Source organism: Oncorhynchus keta, chromosome 2, assembly GCF_023373465.1.
Source record: "Oncorhynchus keta strain PuntledgeMale-10-30-2019 chromosome 2, Oket_V2, whole genome shotgun sequence".
Taxonomy (NCBI): Eukaryota; Metazoa; Chordata; class Actinopteri; order Salmoniformes; family Salmonidae; genus Oncorhynchus; species Oncorhynchus keta.
Window position 1 is genome coordinate 74472086 of NC_068422.1, and position 23827 is coordinate 74495912.

General features: G+C 39.3%; 1 protein-coding gene and 1 pseudogene across 1 annotated transcript in view; both read right to left on the reverse strand.

Annotated features, from left to right (window-relative positions):
- Positions 1-2462: 2462 nt before the first annotated feature.
- On the reverse strand, positions 2463-8102 carry LOC127909400 (mucin-5AC-like; annotated as a pseudogene).
- Positions 8103-15767: 7665 nt separating this feature from the next.
- LOC118362579 (mucin-5AC-like) overlaps positions 15768-23827 on the reverse strand; it is a 36135-nt gene continuing 28075 nt past the window's right edge. Inside the window, 19 exon segments of the mRNA XM_052470598.1 lie at positions 15768-16154; positions 16453-16576; positions 16727-16766; positions 17072-17200; positions 17441-17539; positions 17789-17911; positions 18180-18220; positions 18501-18599; positions 18749-18917; positions 20119-20153; positions 20506-20636; positions 20724-20793; positions 20887-21065; positions 21260-21449; positions 21537-21720; positions 21946-22193; positions 22444-22615; positions 22751-22968; positions 23108-23758. Coding sequence (XP_052326558.1) covers positions 15947-16154; positions 16453-16576; positions 16727-16766; positions 17072-17200; positions 17441-17539; positions 17789-17911; positions 18180-18220; positions 18501-18599; positions 18749-18917; positions 20119-20153; positions 20506-20636; positions 20724-20793; positions 20887-21065; positions 21260-21449; positions 21537-21720; positions 21946-22193; positions 22444-22615; positions 22751-22968; positions 23108-23758 — 3110 coding nt within the window. The 3' untranslated portion in view covers positions 15768-15946.

The following is a 23827-nucleotide window of genomic DNA, read 5'->3' on the forward strand; positions in this document are numbered from 1 at the left end:
ACCTGGTTCTGGCAGGCTGTGAAAACATCACTGTTAATGATGCTGCACTGTTTCTGGGCCCAAGACGCTCTGTACGGGTTGGAGGCACATGGGTGCGCTACAGCAGATACACTTGGACAGCTTGATGAAACTTTCCAGCTGTTTCCAAATTCTACCGGATCAACAACAGTCGCTTGGGCTCTAGTGGTGAAGTCATTGTTTGCGTTGCCATCATAGTTTCCACACAGACCACACACCAGCCCCTGAAGAAAATAGATCATGAATTAAAATGACTGATTTGGCAGGGTTCTACAAAAGTCTTGGTAATATCAGTTTTGACTGAATACTGAATTCAGTTCTTTATCAGAGTATCTTAATGTACCTGGTATTGTGGGCTAAGCTTGATAAAGAGACTGGTCTTCTTGTCCCACATGAGGATTAGACCACTTTTGACTTCAATGACCAGATAATTCCCCAGAAGGCTGATCTGTTTAGGAAACTGCTCTTCTGGAGTACTCCTGACAACTTGAGCGGCCCCATCTGCCAGTATGAGCTCACTGGTCTGAAGAAGAGAAATATGTTTTCATACATAACTTGGTCTGAAATCGGATCTCAACCTGATGTTTGGTTGATGATTTGTTAATTGTTCTTTACACGAGGGATGGAATGTACAGTATTGTGTGAAGTCAAGTTGCTCATTACCCCCAGGAAGAGCTTGATGGTCTTGGAGCAGGTGGTGCCTTTAGTTCCACAAGGAACATTCTCAGTGAGGACTCTGAAGCTGCCACTGCCATTAGTATTGCCACAGTAGTCCTGTAAGAATGAAAAATATTATTAATATGGTTCAAATTCACACTTTTCAATGCTGATACAGTTCTACCAAATAAAGAGACACAAACCTGAATGAGAGTGTATTCACAGTTTCCATTAAAGTTGAACCTTTTCTCATCAAAAGTGATATAGTGACCCTCTCCATAGATTGCACAAACTCCATCACAGAGATTTGTGGTACACTGCCATTGTCTGTCCTTGCAAGTACTGTGAACAACACACACATAATGTCAGGTTTTTCATTATTTGTAAGTCTGTGTTCTTTATGTTTTCTCCCCCATGAGATGTAAGACACAAAACAGGCATACCATGTATTACAGTCAACCTTAAGGGTCTCTCCAGCTTGGTAAGTAGCTCCATTGTGAGCACAAGGACAAAGTTCCTCCTTGATGCAGTCTCCGTTTCCATCAGACACCAGTCCGTTGGGGCACATACAACCTGATGTGCACTCTGTGCTAATCTAAAGGGATTTAACAAAAAAAGTACATAAATAAGTAATGGCAAATGACAGAGATGTGGACTATGTTTTTGTGCGCTGGGGGGTCTATTTGACATCATTTCGATTTTCAAGGTTTTTGTTCATTCAACACGAATCTGTATAATAGTGACAGTATGTGACAATCCCATTTAGAGTGAATAAGGGACTCACACAGGTCATGTCCAGAGTTTTGCAGCTCTTCTGACACTCTGAACCTGACACTCCTGGAGGCATACAGTTGAGCAGTTGAAGAAAACCATTGGTAGGGTGCATACTGGGATATATGAAAATACGAGTTTAAATTTCACCCTAAACAAGAAGAATATAATTGTCATATATCCAGAAATATCCACATTCATTATAATTAATCACATTGTCTTAAATGGATTGCTTGAATTCTCTTGGTTCATTTCATATGTACCTGTTTTGTGAAGGATGCATGTAAAGGGTTACATAATATTGAGCCATATATTTAATAAATAGCTACACATTGAAGCAAAGAACATAAAACTTACTAAATAGTCTTGCTTCCCAGTGCAACTCAGTGTCCTTTGTCTGCAAGTGCTGTTAAATAGTTACAGTATTAATAGTTATAGTTAGATAATCAAATTAACAGCAAATATCATTATGACATCATTTAATTCACAGCTTTAAATATATCCATCAAGTTTCATTAGTACTTGTATTTATTTTGGTCTCCTATCTTTATACGTATGAGGGAGGTGCTTACCAGGTGGCACCGTCTCTGCTGATAGTCTCTCCTGCAGGGACCACCGAGCCCTTGTCATAGCAGGGACAGTTGGTGGGGGCAACACACTGGCCAGCCTCGTCCATATAGGTGCCTCTGCACAGCCACATCCGTCCACTGGAACAACCCACCTGGCAAGATTGGTCTGTCATGCTCAGGAGCGGCAGGTGCGTCCACAGCTGGTCATGTTGTAGGTATAAACTGTTTGACTGGGGCAAGTGGCAAATGTATCTGAGAAAGTCATTAGATATGATTAGTATTAGCAAGACCATTTTTGTTTTCCTTATATCTTTGTATTTGTGCAGTTATTTCCTCATGTTATTTGTATTTAGTAACTCAACCCTACAGTTGTTGTTTCAGTAAATCATTCTATTCTAATCAATTTTGGCAGCACTCATTAAAAATGACACATTGATGCCGCATTGTCTACTCACTGCAGATAGTGTCTCTCCAGCCAGTGAGCTGATACCCTCGGCAGCACAAGCGTGACATAAGAGGAGACGGCAGCACACATGCAGTCCTCACTTTTCTCACAGTTACAGCTGTCATACATGCAATTCTGTTGGAAAAAAGAGTCAAAGTGTTTCAGGACTAAAACCTCATCGCATAAGAGTTTAATGGTATTACTTTGTGATTGTATCCTTCTTATCTAACTTACGGTTTTGTAGGTGTCAGGTCTTATTTCAGAATGGCAAGGCGAGAACACTCCTTTAGATCTGATAACATGGAACACCAGTGCTGGGCATATTTCTCTGTGAAAAAGACAATCATAATTTCAACATACGCATATACTATCTCATATAAATTTGTTATAATCATTCAACAAGTGATTTATCTGTGTAGGCTTAATAAATATGTACCATTTTCAATGCTCAAACTGCAGGGGTTTTCAAAGCTAGTCTTGACATCAGGGCAGCTAGACATGGTCTTCCATGTGTTGGCAAAAGCTACAGCTGTGCCCTCCACCAATCCACTGATGACTCTGAAATCATCTGCCTGAACATTATTGTAGTTTCCGCAAAGGCCTGTGGAAAAATAGTTGAAGCCGTATGATGTATTAGATTTTTATGAATAGAGATACTGAAGAAAAAGGTATGAAACTGATGGATGAATCTGAAGCATACCACAGGTTGTTCCTTTGTAGGATGAGATGGCAGTTATGTAGATCTGCATAACTGGTGAAAGCTGGATCTGGAAGTTGAACTCCAAGAGTTGTCTGGATAACAATGTAGAATGAGGAGGGCTTGAAGACGGTCACTTCAGCTGCAATACATGAAAGAAATAGAGGGAAACCATCAATGCTTCATCTAGTGAATATAAATGATATGGTGTTTATACACTGATCCACACTACAGTTTCATTTTGGATTATCTCACCTGTATAGAGTGGGAGCTGAGAAAGAATCTGATTTACAAAAACACTTCCACATGACTGGACTCGGATCACCTGTGAATTAGAGAAGATAATATATTTCATTAAATTCTCATTTGTTTCCATACATAAGCACTTTATAAGATTGCAAACAGCACAGCAATATTTGCCAAATCAGGCAATTTTAAATAAGGTTATTATGTGTTAAGACAAAACATTTGAGGGACATTTATTTGCAAACCAGTATGATTATCCTAAAGAAGTGTTTTTGTTTGAAAATGAGTTGACAGGTCCCTGTATTATTTGCTCTGAAACATATTTGGAGAGTTGCCTTACGGTGGATCTGCTGGAGAGGGCAAGTAACAGCCCTCATACACGTCTCAGTGTCAGTCAACCCACACTTCACAATGTCTCCCAGCACGGTGAATTCAGTTCCATTGCATTGCTGGAAAAAACGAGCACGAGTTTGAAGGCAAAAACATGAAATGAGAGTGACTCACTTAAAGAATGACCCCTTTGACCTTTCAACATATGGCAAGAAAAGCTATTTTACCTCACCTTTGCACTGAAAAGTTATGAATATTTTCTACTAGTTTATATTGCCTTGCTATACTGCACCAGTTGCACTGACCTTGGTCAGAATGTAAGAGCAGCCCCGTGAAAGGTGTATGCTTTCCCATCATAGGTGTTGATGTGGGATCCTCCCTCCACAGAGCAGGTCCCAGGACAGTCCTTGTCTGTGCAGGCCCACTGACCACCAGCACAGGTGCTAAAGGGAATATTTATATAGGCTCATCTGTTTGGAACGATTTGGCATGATTCATGAAAATGAGGCATGGGATATGTCATGTTTAAATGTACTTAGCATACCATTCTTTACAGTTGCTGGTGTAAGATTCTCCAGATTTGTATAATTGTCCATTGTGGACACAGAGGCATTGGCTCACTGGAATACAGCCACTGTTGTTGACATCATCGAAAACAGTACCTATTTGGTGAGAGAACAGGCAGAATTGTAAGACAATATTCAGAAAGATTTTAGTTCCTGACAGAAAATTCACTGTTTAAGAGATTGCTATAACTGCATTCAGTAAGGAGTGTTACTCTAATGTTTACTTTACACAGAAAACTGCACTGACTCCAAGAAGTAACTGAAAAAAACATGTATTATTTACTTCTTCCTTTGTCACCATATTCAGATACGTTGCAAACATTGACATAAAAGGCAGAATGGGTAAAAGTGTGGTGTTTTCATGATGTGCTTAAGGTTAACTTGTACAACAGAGTTGAACCTATGTGTTACCTAGAGGACAGAAGCAGCCGTCTGTACAGTGGTCTTCACACAACTGTCTGGCCTCTGGGTTGGAGCAGGTGTCAACACAGGGGCTTCCACACTCCTGGTACTCCATGTTGTCGGGGCATGTCTTATCTGAGAAAATAATGTGATTAACAGATTCCTTAAAATAGATTGTGAACATGATCATTAAGTGTTTGGTGGTCATGTTGAAGAGTATCTGCATGCTTACAGCAGAACTGTTCAGTCCTCCATTGTTTGGGCTTCCCCTGCATGAACACACTGACGGGAGTACTCTGAGATGGTGTTGCACAGGCAGAAGGAGTTGGTGCTGTTATCACAGTGGCACAGGTCAGCCAGGCAGGTCTCGACGAAGGCGTCCTTGTCCAAATAATTAGTGCAGCTACTGAAAGCTGCACTGGAGAACAACTGCTGACAAAATTCCTACAAATAGAGACAAACCATAAAGGTTCCCATATAGAAAACATTTGATGGATCATATGGAATAATTGCCATTTCTAACTTCTATTAATATTGTTTTTGTAATCTTCTTCTGTGGTTTGAATTGTAATACCTCATCTCCACAACTCATCAGAAGTTAGTGTAGGCTCCTCACAGACTTCCAGAGGACCATCCAGTTTCCAGAGGTTTCCATAGTCAGAGCTGGAGAGTTTCCCACCTGCAACAACACAAACATTGATAATTAGCTTTTCCACCTACAGTATGTAATGTAGTTACATTTCAATAGTTTGGTCTGATTTTTATTTTACCATTGATGATGAACTCATTGTATGTTTGACTTCATTGAAGTCACCACACAGTCCGCAGGTCTGGTTTCTGTACTTCTCGTTCATTTGAATCTGTAGAATGATCAGACGCAAGGTGTTTAGTAAAACAAAAATCTCATCCTGTTCAGCACCATTCACGTGTTCTAAGGCTTGGCTATCCTCCACATTTAAAACCTTTATTTGTATTAGTCTTTATATTAGGGAGTGACAGAAAATCTCATTCAAATCTACAAGTATTTGCAAACACTTCATCAAATAAACATTGGAACATTGTCCTGTGTGTGTATAACCTATACATCTTCACAGATCCTGTTAAATTCATCCTCGTTCTTCAGGTAATTCTGCCTTTCAATGTTAACATATCTCGAGGTGAGTAGACAGTGATTCAACCAACATGAGAAGGTGCAGCCAAAAATACGCAGGTGTCTCTCACTCACGATTAACTGCTGATCATTGCCAATGATAATCTGAAGAAAAATGTAGTATTATTAACTAATCAACCATTGAAGAGGACAAAGAAAAGCAGGTATTTTACCATTAGGGAATCATCCTTGTTCCAAACAGCAACCAGCCCCAGTTTGGCTACGACCTTCACATTGGAAGTAGTCTTCATGATGCTGACTCCAGACAAGCTAACCGGCAGGGTCACCCTTCAGGAGGAAGAAGATAGTTAAAGGTCATCGTTATGATTGTCATTTTTATTCAACTCCAGAATGTAGCACATCAAATCCTCAAGAGAGGTGCTTGCAGAATGGCGTATAAGTCAAATGACAGTGAAACTCACGTCTGCCCATTGACCACAACAACACCCTTGGAAAGCTCCACCACTACACCATCCAGCTTCATGGTGATCTTGCTAATGGTGGGCTGGTTGTCCACCACCTGCCGCCTCATCTGGATGTTGAAAGCCTCATAACTGCTCTTACACAGTGAGGTCACAACATGGTTGCAGGTGGAGGGGAGCTGGAAAAAGTCCCCGTCGAAGGTCTTGAAGTGATAGTTACCCCATGTGCTGCAGACCTGGTCATTGTGTGAGGCATTCATTCCTGAGGACAAAGGAATACAAAATGTCAGTTCCTTCTTAGCTTATTGATGGATACCCAGTCATTTATTTGGTGTGCATTCTGTCAGTCATTTACCTGAAAGTGTGGGTATAGTCGTGATCATAGTCGGGATGATTGTTACACTTGTGGTGGGGTTCACTGAAATAAAAGCAATGCATGAGTATTTTACAATATTATATGTACATTACGGATGGAATTCAATCATTGCAGATTGTTGCACTGCGCTTTTTTAGAAGTGTATTTGATTTACACAGCAGTATGTCCAGACCAAGGAGCATTTGAGGCATTATGTGACCCATTCAATATTTACAGCGAACCCAAGGCTCAATTCAAACCGTATTGGCAAAGTTCAGCGCTATCATGCAATTTAATTCTAAAGGGAATGTTCCTGCGTTAGCGGAGTATTCTGTGCCTGAACTACAGTACTTTGATGTTCTTTGAATCGCATAGGTGTGGTCCAAGCTTTTGGAAAGCTCAGCCCTGCAGGTCATCCAACAAATAAAACCGACCTAAAGATTCCATAATCATGTCATCTGCTTTGTAAACTAAACATATTGAATTCTGATGACTGTTCAGTTCCTATTTTACATATGTAGGCATCAGATGTTTTCTGTCAGTATCCTGTCAGTTTCCTGTCCTGTTATTTGAGTAATATCAGACATCAGACTTACGACAACTGTTATTTTAATGATATACATTTGAGTTTGTATTCTGTTCTTGTTTTCGTTCCAGATCAAACGTTTTTTTTCAAAAGTACAAACACACACCCAGTGTGGGGAGTGCTTTTATGTATTTATAACACTACAAACTATGCTACAACCACTCATGATAACAATCACTAATGATAACAATTTCTATAAGTTTACACATTTTTCACCACGTGTAACATTTTCAAATTTAGATGGAAACAATCTCATAAACAAATGTGTATAAGGAACAGAAATAGGATGAATAATGTAATCATATGATCGTAGTAAATATGTTTGCTGCCTAAAGCAGAAAACAGGAGAACCGTTATTACTGATTGCGTAACAACTGCTACTGTATGCCTACTGTCGAATTCTTCAAAATGCTTTTCTAATACATTTAATTAATGTTCTGTGTGTTAGTACATTTATGAGTAGCTAATACATACATTTTTTTTTGATAATAAGATTTTGCATAAAATATATATAGATATATTATCAAATCTGAAAGTCACCAAATCATATATTGATAGGGTATATTTGTAAACTAAACTTGTGGTTACAGATTTGAAACCTATAGATTTGAAACCTACCTGCTGAATTAACATGTCGATGACATTCTTCCATACATACATTCCAAGCATCAATAATCATAATAATTTGGTGTTGTCCTGAATACTTACTATTTGTAATTAACATTCAGTCTGATTTATGACATAATATGTAGATTTTACAGATTTGTCAGACTTTAAAAATGTAGAATAATTATATTATAGTGATAATCAGAACAGTTTCTGATATAGGCAAATGAATGAATATTCTACCAACCTGTTTGTGTTGATCTGATCAGTAGTACCAGGCATATCAGCCATATCGGTGTATCCTTGGTTGTCCCCATGGTGATCCTGTGGGTAGTGAACAGGTCCTGCACAGGTGATATGAGAGAGGTGCTTAGGGATGGATCTGGTCTTTATAACCACCTGTATTTGAGGAGGGACCTAAAGGTTAAAACAAAGGTGGGGGCCAAGGTTAAACATGACTTTAAGACTTCAATGTTCTGTCTTATGAGGTTTTTAAGTACATCAACAGTACGTTAAGCATGAGCATTTACATACAGATTTAGCTGTTCATTAAGTATTCTATCATTGGGAATCATTGTGTACCCCTATTGTTATTATAAACTCAGGTGGTTCATAATGTCCTTTATTATACTCCTCTACATCTATATTGCACAAGATCATTTACTTAGTCTTATGTGATTTCTTTCCCTTCCTCATTCAGTATCTATCTCAGGCAGCATCTCACTCCAGTGGTTTGAGCTTTTGGTATTTGGTATTGTATTAGGATCCCCATTATTACGAAAGGAGCAGATACTCCTCCTGGTGTCCACAACACAATACATGCTTTTTCTTTATGTAATGTATATTTTAATGTATAATTACAGATACCTTCATAATAAGAAGTGAGGTTTGTTAGAACAAAAGGTGTATGGCCATCTCCATGGCCATCCCAAAATCTGGCAACGTATAACGGATTAATAATACATTAATCCACTTTATTGGCTCAGTAGCTTGAGCACACATTGTCCAAATGCAAACATTTATCTCTCTGCTGTTGCTTAAAGGAGTGATCAGGCTAATTGTATGCATAGTTAGTATTCATAGGCCAGTGTGACTCACCATGCTGATCCAGGAACTGCATCCTGATAAAAATAATAAAAACATAATTGAAAATAATTTTACATTTGTTTTAACACACTAATGTGAAATTTTGCACAACTATTGTAAGTATTATTTCACAACTATTATAACGTTAATAATCACTTCAGCTTCTCATATGGCCACTAAGTCTATCAACAGTATCAAACCTATTAGTTTTGGGGGTGTTTTTAAACTCAACAGGATAACTAGTTTGTATATAGCACATACAGCCCATGCTGTTGCAAAATTAACTTTAGCTTCAGTAAAATATTAGCATTTTTTAATGTTTCATAGCATACATTGGGGCAAAAGTATTTAGTCCGCCACCAATTGTGCAAATTCTCCCGCTTAAAAAAGATGAGAGGCCTGTAATTTCATCATAGGTCTACTTCAACTATGACACACAAAAATTACAAAAACAAATCCAGAAAATCACATTGTAGGATTTTTAATGAATTTATTTGCAAATTATGGTGGAAAATAAGTATTTGGTCAATTACAAAAGTTTATCTCAATACTTTGTTATATACCCTTTGTTGGCAATGACAGAGGTCAAACATTTTCTGTAAGTCTTCAGTTTTGGGGCTGTTGCTGGGCAACACGGACTTTCAACTCCCTCCAAAGATTTTCTATGGGGTTGAGATCTGAGACTGGCTAGGCCACTCCAGGACCTTGAAATGCTTCTTACGGCCACTCCTTCATTGCCCGGGCAGTGTCATTTCATCTTCAATGCCCTTGCTGATGGAAGGAGGTTTTCACTCAAAAATCTCACGATACATGGCCCCATTCATTCTTTCCTTTACACAGATCAGTCGTCCTGGTCCCTTTGCAGAAAAACAGCCCCAAATCATGATGTTTCCACCCCATGCTTCACAGTAGGTATGGTGTTCTTTGGATGCAACTCTGCATTCTTTGTCCTCCAAACACGACGAGTTGAGTTTTTACCAAAAAGTTATATTTTGGTTTCATCTGACCATATGACAATCTTCTTCTGGATCATCCAATTGTTCTCTAGCAAACTTCAGACGGGCCTGGACATGTACTGGCTTAAGAAGGGGACACATCTGGCACTGCAGGATTTGAGTCCCTGGGGGAGTAGTGTGTTACTGATGGTAGGCTTTGTTACTTTTGTCCCAGCTCTCTGCAGGTCATTCACTAGGTCCCCCCGTGTGGTTCTGGGATTTTTGCCCACCGTTCTTGTGATCATTTTGACCCCACAGGGTGAGATCTTGCGTGGAGCCCCAGATCGAGGGAGATTATCAGTGGTCTTGTATGTCTTCCATTTCCTAATAATTGCTCCCACAGTTGATTTCTTCAAACCAAGCTGCTTACCTATTGCAGATTCAGTCTTCCCAGCCTGGCAGGTCTACAATTTTGTTTCTGGTGTCCTTTGACACCGCTTTGGTCTTGGCCATAGTGGATTTTGGAGTGTGACTGTTTGAGGTTGTGGACAGGTGTATTTTATACTGATAACAAGTTCAAACAGGTGCCATTAATACAGGTAACGAGTGGAGGACAGAGGAGCCTCTTAAAGAAGAAGTTACAGGTCTGTGAGAGCCAGAAATCTTGCTTGTTTGTAGGTGACCAAACACTTATTTTCCACCATAATTTGCAAATAAATTCATAAAAATCCTACAATGTGATTTTCTGGATTTCTTTTCTCATTTTGTCTGTCATAGTTGAAGTGTACCTATGATGAAAATTACAGGCCTCTCTCATCTTTTTTTTAAGTGGGAGAACTTGCACAATCCCATTTAAACAAGTTTGATATACCGGCATGCCTTTCTACATTTCATTTTACTTTGATAATAATTTATTTTACAACCGATGTACATGTAACTGCCAAAATAAAGAAATCACTTGAATAAATGAGGGTGCAAATTGAAAGCAGGTGCTTCCACACAGATGTGGATCCTGAGTTAATTAAGCAATTAACATTCCATCATGTTTAGATTGCGTGTATGGTCTGTGTTTGTGTGTTTCAGTCACCAGATCTCAACACAATTGAACACCTATGGGATATTCTGGAGCCTGAGACAGTGTTTTTCACCGTCATCAACAAAACCACAAATTATGGAATTTGTCATCCCTCCAATGGAGTACCACCAGACACTTGTAGAATTTATGCTGAGGTGCATTGAAGCTTATATAGCACCTCATGGTGGCCCAACGCCCTATTCAGACACTTTATGTTGGTGTTTCCTTCATTTGGGAGTTCGGTCAAGCCAAATCCTGATTGGTTTTAGTGGTTTTCCTGCCATGAATGTAACACATGACATTAAATATTGTACCGTCAGGTGATCAACATTTGCTGAAAAATTGCCTCTTTTATTAAGTCAATCATCTAACTTTTATCATCCATTGCTGACAGAGCCGACCAGGCTCTGTCAGCAATGGATGATAAAAAAGTGTGACAGAGCCGATTATATCTGTATATGATCATGTCTACATTCATCTGCTAAAGGGAAGAATCTGTAAAAGGTTTGTAGGTTAGTACTTTTTGTATCTGACCCATCTTTACATTGACAATGGAATATTCATAGTGGTCAGTCTGGAATTCATACAGAGCTCAAACCTCACTACCGCACCTAGGCGCTCTTCCAAAATGCTATTGACTGATTTATGCCTGATAATTGGCCCAACCTTTCAATGTCTTTCACACTGCCTAGGCTATGTCATATGCCCTTGTGTCTACACCCCAGGTGGTTTCTTTCTTAACAAAGCCTTCGTTGACTGAATAGCCTCTCCACCCTTCCCCACGCATCTCCACCTAGGTCTTGCCAGAGGCTGTGTGCGGCTCCACCTTACCCAAAGACTTAAACAATGCTTGATGATTTTAGCAGCTCTGGTTGTGTATTTGGCTGCTCTATCGTCATAGCTACACTTGTTTTTTGTATAGAACCATTACTACACAAGCTCTGGGTAAATAGACTGAGGTTGAGAGTAAACTCAATTCAGCATACAGAAGTAATATCATACAGAGCAAGCTGATGAGCACACTGAATAACTCAAACAAACTGTGATGATTTATGGGTGACAGCTTAATGTTAAGTGTAACTAAAGGTTAGATTGAGGTAGGTTGAAACAGGAACCTTTATGTAAATGTAAGTGTAATATTAAAACATGTTGAATAGAGTGGGAGAAATTAATCATAATTAACTGTCCAGTGTGGAGCACACAATGTTGTTTAGCTTCTTAGGTGGGACTTTCAATGTTAATTCAGAGTCAATACAGTTGTTGATCTAATTACAATTTAAATGCATATCTAATCCACTGTGGCACCTCAAGGCATAATCTTCTAAATATCTGTACAGTCCTGTACATAGCAATTGGCACTACACTGACTTTGATTGAAATAGGATTTTATGTTTGTCAAGTGCTTTGACTGTGGTGGTCTAATGAAGGGCCCATTATTCCATTACCATCATTCTGATTTCAGGTAAGGGGTTTCAAGAAACCTGTAAGAGTATTTTCATTTTAAAGAGCCATTGAAGCCTCAACTAACCAAAATCTGTCAGCAAAATGTCCCTGTTTGACACCAACACTTGTTGCCAGTATGTAGACAAGTCAGTATAACATGATCATGCTATAAAGCAGGCAGAGTGCTCTTTATGCAATATTAGTTTTGATTTGAATGAGTATATTGATCCACAAAACTGGGATAGGCTTAACACCCCAGCAGTCCTACAATCTAAGATAGATGCCCTCAATCTCACACAAATGATCATGGAACCTACCAGGTATAACCTCAAACCTCATAGTACACCTCTGCTGTCTTCAACCAGGATCTGGGGATCACGCAAGATCATTGCCCCTGTCCGTAATGGGTATGCCGTCAAACGACCACCCCTCATCACGGTGTCAAAAATCCCTTAAACACTTCAGCGAGCAGGCCTTTGAATCGACCTGGCCCGGATATCCTGGAAGGATATTGACCCATGCCGTTATTCTTTAAAAGTGCTTTCCTCACCATCTTAAATAAGCATGCCCCATTCATTAAAAAAACAGGAACAGATTAGCTTGTTTGGTTCACCAGACCTGACTGCCTTTGACCATAACAAAAACATTCATGCATTAGCATCAAATGTGATTTTATGCATTTTTTCAGGGAAGTTGGAATATATACACAGGCAGTTAGGAAAGCAAAGGCTAGAATTCTCATCCAGCTCCAAACAGTTCTGGGACACTGTAAAGTCCATGGAGAATAAGAGCTTTTTCCTCCCAGCTGCCCACTGCTCTGAGGCTAGGAAACACTGTCACCACCAATAAATCTACGATAATTGAGAATTTCAATAAGCATTTTTTACGGCTGGCCAGAGCTTTCCACCTGGCTACCCCTACCCCTGCCAACAACTCTGCACCCCTACAGCAACTTGCCCAAGCCTCCCCCACTTCTCCTTCACCCAAATCCAGATAACTGATGTTCTGAAGAGCTGCAAAATCTGACCCCTACAAATCAGCTAGGCTAGACAATCTGGACCCTCTTTTCTAAAAATTGTCTGCCTCAATTGTTGCAACCCCTATTACTAGCCTGTTCAACCCTCTTTCGTTCTCTGGGATCCCTAAATATTGGCAAGGCCGCGTTGCACCTCAGCTACGCTCAAGGTCCTAAATGATATCATAACTGCCATCGATAAAAGACAATACTTTGCAGCCGTATTTATTGACCTGGCGTTCTACTCTGTCAATCACCGCATTCTTATCGGCAAACTCAACAGCCTTGGTTTCTCAAATGACTGCCTCTGTCCTGGTTCACCAACTTCTTCTCAGATAGAGTTCAGTGTGTCAAATCGAAGGGCCTGTTGTCCAGACCTCTGGCAGGCACTATGGAGATAACACTGTGTTCAACTCTCGGGCCGACTCTTTTTCTGTATACATCAATGATGTCGCTCTTTTTGCTGATGATTCTCTGCTCCACCTCTACACAGACGACACCATTCTGTATACTTCTGGCCCTTCTTTGGACACTGTGTAAACAAACCTAAAAAAAAAAAGATAAAATGCCATTCAACACTCCTTCCGTGGCCTCCAACTGCTCTTAAATGCAAGCAAAACTAAATGCATTCTTTCAACCAATCGCTTCCCGCACCTGCCTGCCAGTCTAGCATCACTACTCTGGACGGTTCTGACTTAGAATATGTGGACAATTACAAATACCTAGTTGTCTGGTTAGATTGTAAATTCTCCTTCCAGACTCACATTAAGCATCTCCAATCCAAAATTAAATCTGGAATCAGCTTCCTATTTCTCAACAAAGCATCCTTCACTCATGCTGCCAAACATAGCCTCGTAAAACAGACTATCCTACCGATCCTTGACTTCGGCGATGTCATTTACAAAATAGCCTCCAACACTCTACTCAGCATATTGGATGCAGTCTATCACAGTGCCATCAGTTTTGTCACCAAAGCCCCATTTATTACCCACCACTGCGACCTGTATCCCTCTCGTTGGCTGGCCCTCGCTTCAAATTCATCACCAAACCCACTGGCTCCAGGTCATCTATAAGTCCTTGCTAGGTAAAGCCTCGCCTTATCTCAGCTCACAGGTCACCATCGCAGCACCCACCCATATTTCACTGGTCACCCCCAAAGCCAAATTCTCCTTTGGCCGCCATTCCTTCCAATTCTCTACTGCCAATGACTGGGTCACTGAAGATGGAGACTCATATCTTCTTCACTAACTTTAAGCATCAGTTGTCAGAGCAGCTTACAGATCATTGCACCTGTACATAGCCCATATGTAAATAGCCCATCCAACTTCCTCATCCCCATGTTGTTTATTTTCTTCCCCTTTGCACCCCAATATCTCTACTTGCACATTAATCTACTGCACATCTAACACTTGTGGTTAATTGCTAAATTGTAATTATTTCGCCGCTATGGCCTATTTATTGCCTTACCTCCGTAATCTCACTTTATTTGCACACACTATATATAGACTTTTCTATTGTGTTATTGACTGTACATTTGTTTATTCCATGTGTAACTTTGCGTTGTTGTTTGTGTCGCACTGCTTTGCTTTATCTTGGCCAGTTCACAGTTGTAAATGAGAACTACCTGGTTAAATAAAGGTGAAATATATAATATAATTGATATAATCACACATGCCCATGTATTTCCATTTGTTTTATATAATCACACATGGCCCATGTATTTCCATTTGTTTTATATAATCACATATAGCCCCATGTATTTCACTTTGTTTTATATAATCACATATAGCCCCATGTATTTCCATTTGTTTTATATAATCACACATGCCCCATGTATTTCCATTTGTTTTATATAATCATTTAGCCCTATGTATTTCCATTTGGCCCTATGTATTTCCATTTGTTTTATATAATCACACATGGCCCATGTATTTCCCTTTGCATTTTGTACATTTTGTACACCTGGTACAGTTAAAATGAAATTATCTGTTTTTTGTTTTCGGTGAAACCAAAGGACAATGATTTATTTAATATGATAGATGAGTTAGGACAAATATTTGATTACTTTATTTGTCCATCAAAGTGGAAAATGTGTCTTTAGTACTGTATAGGGAGGAGCACAGTGTCAGCCTCAGTGCTGCCCCTGGAGATATGTAGAGGTTAACTAAGTGTGTTGCTCAAGAACAACAGTAGGAAGTGGTGCCAGGGATCTGAAACCAGCAACCTTCTGATTACTGATCCGTTTCTCTAACCTAACACCATCTCCAAATAAAAAAAAGTGTTTGAAACTTTGAATTGTGGTTGTTTGTCTGGAAAAGGATAGGCCATTGTTGAACTGGGTGTCTGAAATCAAATATTTCTCAATGGAGTATCAAAAAGGAATGAAAACAAGATTGTGGTATATATGCACAGCCTATTGCCAACTTTATTTTGGCAAAAATAAAATAAAAAATGAATACGAAGCTGAAACAATTTCTCCTATGTTTAGCAGATTACTTTGCAGGAACATGAACAAGTTGAACATAAATAGAGAACTAATCTAAGCAGTAAAGGGATGGTAGTGGAGAGTCATTCATCTTCTCCTGCGTCGTGACCTTGTGACCTGGGTTTCCTCCGGGGTCACGCACTCTGTCCTCTGGCAGCCACATTTATTGATGTGGATGTAGGAGTGGTTGAACTTTGAACCGTCTGGGCAGATCATCTCCACTTCCTTCTTGGTGGTGGATTCTTCCCGACAGCAGGTACAAGAGCGCTCCATCATGTTGGCCTCAAGAGAATACCTGAAAACAGAAAGGAGACACGATGTCATTATGTGGAAGCAATGATGGTAGCAGTTGTAATTATATAACATTGGCTGCGTTTACACAGGCTACCTAATTCTGATCTTTTGACCAATCAGATGAGCTCTTTTGCCAATAATTGGGAAAAATATCAGAATTGGGCTCCCTTTGTAACATAATTTATTACTGAAAATATCATTTGTGGATTGCATTTAGACAGGCAGCCTAATTCTATTTTATTGGGAGGAATAATGTGTTAGTGTTCCTGAAATATTTCAGGAATGATCAAAATACTCACATGGCGTAGGTGACACAGGATCCACTGCATGTTGTCACTTCCACCTTGTTTGCAGACTTGCAGCCATTGCTGTCCAGGTACACTTTGCTCTTTGTCACATTGCATGGCTTAGTTATTGGAATACCTGCACATAAAAGTGTCATTTTCAAATGAATTAACGTTAATCATCCTGAGGACCATGGCAATAGCTAAAACACTTTCCCCAATGCCTGATAAAGGGCAAGAATGATTTACAAATGTCTATCAAAAAGGATGGTGTTAAAAAGACACTCACAGACATGGCAGCAACCATCGGGAGCAATGACTTCAGTTCCCTTAAAAACAAGAAAATGGAAGAAAAAACAAGAACATTTTTAAGTCACTGACGCAGCATTTACCAAACTGTCTCCATATGTTTTTCAGTGCAGTGTTCTTGTATTGTTCACTTTAAGCAACAGGTGTCAATAACCTCACATAAATACACAGTAGGCATACTATATTAAGCAACAGGCCTTGGTCTGAGTGACTGGGCATGTTTAAACTTTATTTCACGAATATGATTTTGCACATTGTCCAGTTGTTTTTAAATGGGCCAGTTATCCAGACACAGATCTTTTGCCAGATGGTTATTGTAACTCACGGGTACGCAGTCTTCTGGGTGGAAGACAGGGCACACAGTCTTAGCCTCGATTGGGATGAGTTGGTCCTGAATCTTTACGCACTCATACTTCAGACACTTGTCTCCCGATGGTATCCAGACGGAACCAGGCTGTAGAGGTGCGAATATGAAAGATATCAACAGGAGATTCTTCAAATTATATACGATGTACTGTATGTCATTGTTAAGATATTTTGCATAAAACTTTATGGCTATAGTAAAATTACATATTGATGTTCTTAAATAATCAACTGAAATAGGACTGATATGTTTTACGAATTGTAAAAAAAAATAAAAAATACAATTTGAGAATCTGTGAGAGATAAATAATGCATCTTGATGCTATTTTACCTGAATAGTGTGTGTGGTGTTATCTGGCAGCATAACCACACAGCTTGTCTGTACACACTTCCCACAACACTGCCCAGGAACGGCTTGATAATCATAGCCCTGAAAGGAAGAAGACAGACCAGAGAGGAGAAAACCTTGATATGATGTGCACATGATCTCTCTTATACCAATGTGTGATCCTTGTAACTCACTAGTAATTACACTTATCCAGAAGTAGTCCAATAGTGGACACAGAGGAATCAGTGTTATTATAATATTATGACATGGATAAGAACTCACATTACACTAAGTATGTTGAATTACATAATGAGGCCAAAGGGTGTCAATGTTTCAATGGAGATCACTTACCTGCTGGCAGTGAGTGTCACATTCAGTAGGATGACACTCAATGATATGTAGATGGCTTTGGGCATCTACACTGTCACCACACACACAATTCTTACACTTGTCCCCAGGAACATTGGCACCAGGCTGGAATGAGAAAATATAATATTTCTATCGAAAGTCTATGAATTGAGACACTTTTTTGTCCTATCTAATCTCATAAATGGATTGACTAAAAAACATTGTTGGCACCCTGATAGAGGCCTCAAATTGCTTAAAGGAAGAATTTGCATAGTTTAACTTGTTTTTTAATTTATGTATGCAAGTAAAAATAACGTTGTACTCTTTTATTAAGTTGATAATTTAGAAGTGGTGGGACTGGCCAAAATGAAAATAGCATAGAATGCATTCTCACCTGATATTCAGTGTTGTTAAACACACAGACATCCTTTGGCACTGTGGGGCAAAGAATAATAATAATAAATAATATATGCCATTTAGCTGACGCTTTTATCCAAAGCGACTTACAGTCATGTGTGCATACATTCTATGTATGGGTGGTCCCGGGAATCGAACCCACTACCCTGGCGTTACAAGCGCCATGCTCTACCAACTGAGCCACAGAAGCCACAAGAACATGGATAATCATTCAATACTGCAACTAACATGTTGGGATTTCTAGGATATGCACAAATACTGTACACGCACACTCAAACACATGCAGACGCAAACTCACCACATTGATAAGTTAGGCAGCAGACTCCCATAGTTGCCTCTGTCTCGAATCCGACTGGGCAAGTTATCTTGGAAGTAGAGCATCGTGTGACATCACACTCTGTTTGGAAAGAAAAAACGATTGTTTTAAAAACTTTGCGAATGGCCACAGTGGTTGGATATATTAGGTAATCACCGAAAATGTTAACGTTTTAACCGAGATGTTAAAAAGCCCACATATAAAGCACATTATCCAAACAAGTCACTCACCGCATTTGTCCTTTTGACAACAGTCAACTGTTTCTACGACCTTAACTTGGCCCTCCTGATCACAGGTGAGAGGAGGCTGATGTTGGCATGCCATAGGCTGGCACTGGATTTCCAGACTGTACGGGTCACACACACACTCCTGGCAGTTGCTCACCCAGGTCTCATTAGCCTGCAATGAGGAACAATTTAAGTACACTAAGGTTTGTATGGACACTACCAGTACAAAGTTCAATCATTCAGTGTGTGGAATTAGTAATTACTGAAGCGCTTTGAGGTTTTATGAAAGCACTATAGAATTGTAATACATTATTATTATAATAATTATTATTATTGCATACATTACTTTACATGATTGCCAAAAGTGAAATACAAGCTACATGACATTTTTTTTTCAATTTTCGTCTATATTACATACTCAAATCTAACTGCCTGTAGCTCAGTCACTGAAGCAAGGATATGCATATTCTTGGTACCATTTGAACGGAAACACTTTGAAGTTTGTGGAAATGTTTGTCAAAAATGAAAAAGGCATGCTGTCGTGCAAGGTTAGTAGCTACAGTTTAAGACATATACATGGTTTCCGGATACTCCCGTTAAGCCCAGCTCATTGGCTATCTAGCTAGCTTTGTTTGACCCCGATTGGTGCTTATTTGACAAAGATACAATTGTTCAAGTGATGGCCGCCCGAGTCATCGGCGTGCCATGAAGGCGTCGCTCTCTGACCAAATATGGTGTTCTATAGGATATACTACACCCCTAATGATATAGTGAAGTCTTGTTACCTTCTCGGATCTCTGAATACATACGAACGTGATTTGACTCTTTGAAACAACATTTAAGGTGAGATTTTCACAGATTCTTTCTTTGCAAATTGAACGAGTGGAAATACAAAATAGATTGTGCGTGCTATATGGACCTTTTTAGGATAGGAAAAGGGATTTTATTAAACAAAATGACACTTCATGTTATCTCTGGGACCATTTGGATAGTAAATCAGAGCAAGATTTCAGAATATAAGTATACATTTTACCTTCAGAGGTGAATTTATCAAACCTATCACAGTGAAAAAATTGTTTTGTTGTTAGGAGCTCTCCTCAAACAATTGCATGGCATTTTTTCGCAGTAATAGCTACTGTAAATTGAACAGTGCAGTTATATTAACAGGAATTTAAGCTTTCAGCCGATATAAGACACTTATATTTACCGACGTTTGTTGTTTCTCTAAAATCTGCGATCTTGACATAACGCGCTGCATGATTTACAACTGTCCCATTGATGGGACGCCGATCCTTAAGTTAATGTGTATATCAGAAATTAATAGTTTCTCTTCCCTGCTTAAACCTGTAAGTGAAATTCAAACACAATTTTACCTCTTTCCATTCTCCATTTGGCAATGGGCAAATATCTAATGAACCAAAGAGAAAAAAATACATTACAAAAACGGAGTAATTGAAATACATTCCACAACTTCATTTTGATTATGCATTTTATATACCGGAAGCACTTGATGAAATCAATATCAATCAAAATAAACCAAAACCCGCACAATTGAAGTATCTGTGAAAAATGCTGTGGATATTTTTTGTTTGTTATACAAAAAGCTGAACCAGCTTTCAAAAGACCACTACAGTAGCAATGAACAATTAACACTTTGTGCTTCCCAAAGTGAAGGTCAGCAGGATGTAGCTACTATCACAGCACCATACAGTAAGTCACCACACCCTCATTATACAATGCTGTTATTTGACAATTCTTACCACAGCTGGGGATACAGTAGTTTGAGCTGGAACTCATAAGAGTGGTCCCAGGGGGACAATAACATCCCTCCAATTGTATATCTCCCATGACACTGAACTCATTTTGAGTCTGGATGAATTTGAAATTGTACCTGCAGAGATATTTAAAAAAAAATCAATAGCTGAAAGACTTTTGCCCATCATTATACCCATCCACTGAACAACAACATTATACATACCAGGCATTACAGGTTGGTTCAACTTGTGGACCGCAGGCTTTATAAACCTTGGGTTTCTCACATGTGAAGTCTGTAGCGGGGGAGATAAAAAGGTTAATAACCAATAAGCAACATCATAGAGAGGCTATCTGAGCTTTATGGTCTTGAGGAGTGACCTACTTACCACATTGTCCATTTGTATAATTTCTCCACTCAATACAGACTCCTGCTTGTGCACATGCATCAGCATAGGTCTGCAAGCTGGTGCAGCCAATGGTAACATCATCCATATAACACGCATCAAAGATACATGCCACAAGGAATGGCTCGTAGGGGATTATCTTATGGCAACTCTCAAAGACCCTAGAAAAGATGTCACGCTTCAGTTAGAGTAGATACTTAAATATGATCATTCACTTTGTTTTGTCATCAGGCTTTGTCAAATGATTGCCGTGTTTTAGTATGTCAAGTTACTGTTGGCACTGAGATTATTATGATTGAGAGGTTATCGATCCTACAGAAGAGCTAGTTTACTGTAAATACTAATGGCTACTTACTTGCTTTGAATGAGATGACAAATGGGTGGATCACAGCCTGGTGGTGGTGTTGGTATCGGCTCTGGTGGTGGTGTGCACTGACTGTTATTGTGGTCAGCAACATACCATTGGTGTGCCATGTCAGGACAAGATGAATCTATAGTCCCATTTGGCAAGCGGCAGTCATCTGTCCGGTTGTTGTCACATGTACCTGAATAAGATTGAAAACCATTGTTAGACAATGAGACATCATGGGGTAATCATCGTAACAAAGTGACCATAAAACACCTGTACTCACCACACTGTCCCTCAGTGTTGCCACTGAACTTGTCCCAGGGCAGGTATATGCTAAACATGAGACCAGTGAAAGACACCTTGGCATTAATTGCTGGTATGACTAAAAGGGTCTCAATTCCGTTGTGTGTGATGCGGAAGTCCTTGGTCTCATATGCTGGGATGATGCGTTTCTGGTTTACATAAATCTAGGACAAAAATATTAAGAGATGGACAAAATGTTTACAATAATTCAATATTTTTATACCCAATAGTATTCTAGAACTGTATCCTATATCTAATACATAAAGGAAGTATATCAATCTTAAATGGAAGCTAATCAATATCTAAGCTAAACCCAAAACTAATCCCTCTTAAACGAAAAAACAACTGAAAATCTCTTGAACATACAGTATTTGAGATATTTTAATTACCAGACTTGTGAAAACTCCATCAACGTCCTTCTTGGTCATGAATATCTTGTAAGATTGATAATAAATTGTCAGAGACTGAGGACAGGAAAGTCCATCTGGGGCATCACAATAGTAATTGTCGATTACAACACTGAAGTTGTACTTTGGCAGGATTTCTTTGACCAAGACGTACGAACAATTTCCTTGGAAGCCATAGTATGTTCCATCAAAGGTGACATAGTGAGGGTCTCCCCAACCATAGCAGATACCTTAGTAAGAAGAGAATGATTAGCATTTAAAAGGACACGGATGTGGAATGTTTTATGCTAAATTAATGGTGCTGTGCTGAACGTTTTCCAATGTTAGACATTCATATACATTTACTGCTGGTAACTATTAGATAAACCTAAACAAGTCAAATAGTAAGAATAATTTTGAACTAAAATCAATGGCTAAAGTGGATTTTGTGACACAAAGAATAAACATATCTATTTTTGGGGTCGGAGGTGGTAAACTTACATTGACACTCATAGTGGAAACAGCATCCAGATTCGTCATACACTTGGATTGGAGGATAGTTATTTTCACATGCTATAGGCTTCGGAGTCTCACAATGTACATGCTCATAAATAACTTTCCCGTTGGCGCATGTTCCGTTGGTGCATTGGTTATGTTTCCAGCTGTCACCATTCTACAAACACAGAAATATATTAGGCCTACATGAAATGTCCATAAAATCATTAGATTATTTTTTTGTAATGTAATCATCCCTTTGTAAATAATAATTCCTATGGAACAAAAGTTATTATCTATAGCAGAGTAAAACCTGTCTTGGAGGATGGTCATGGTCACAGTTCTTCTCAGATGGATATGTTACATGTGGAACTGTTGTTGTTGGGGGCTGTGAAGTGGTTGGTGAAGTAGGAGTAACTGGGGTAGTTGATGTACCACAGCTGGTCAAATGTGTTTCTATTTCACAAGTCTTGTTGCAGAGACCAATGTAGCACCATCCATCATGGTCAGAGACATTATAAACAATTGAGCCTGAAAGTAATTTGAGGTGTAATCATTAAGCAAGTTTTCCAACTTAACATGTAAAATGACATACAAATTGAACATCACTAACAGCTGAACTAATAGTACAAAAGGTTTAAAACTTGGAAAGGTGAAAAGTAAAACTTACCAATGAGGAAATCAGTATGATTGAAATAGCAAGAAGAACAATCATGGTGTAGTGTGACTGGAATCGATGGTTTCGCTGTTTCACCAGTTATTACAAAAAAAGGAGTTGTAGGAATAATAGTAGTGGTGGGAGGCAGAGTTGTTGTTTTTGTTGTAGATGGAACTGTTGACGTTGAGGTTGTAGTAGTGGGTGTAGGAGTAGTGATGTGAGGACCTGTCGTTGATGTGGTGGTGGTTGGGATGTGTGTTGTGGTTCCACATTGACAACATTTCACTCGAATCTCGTAATCAAAGCACTTTTGCTGAAGACCTTGCTTATTGTTTTGACAAATCAGTCCAACGGATGGGTTGCAAGTCACGTCTTGGCCAAGCTGAGAGATCTGAAGTCCAGGGTATTGTTTTGCTCTACATTCAACTGCCTCTGGAGCTGAGCAAATGTGATAACCAGCAGAAATGATGTTCTTTATGGATTCATTATCTCCACCTTCAGAGCCAGTCGTTGGCTGACCAAGGTTGATCCAGTCTGACCACACACATTTTTCTTCACCACTGCATTGGGTAGGTGTTACTCCTGTTGAGGTTGATGTAGGAGTAGTGGTTGGAGTCGTACTAGAGCTGGGAGTCTGAGTTGTTGATTTTGTTGTAGGTGGAGCTGTCGATGTTGAGGTTGTAGTAGTAGTGGGTGTAGGAGTAGTGATATGAGGAACTGTTGTTGTTGTGG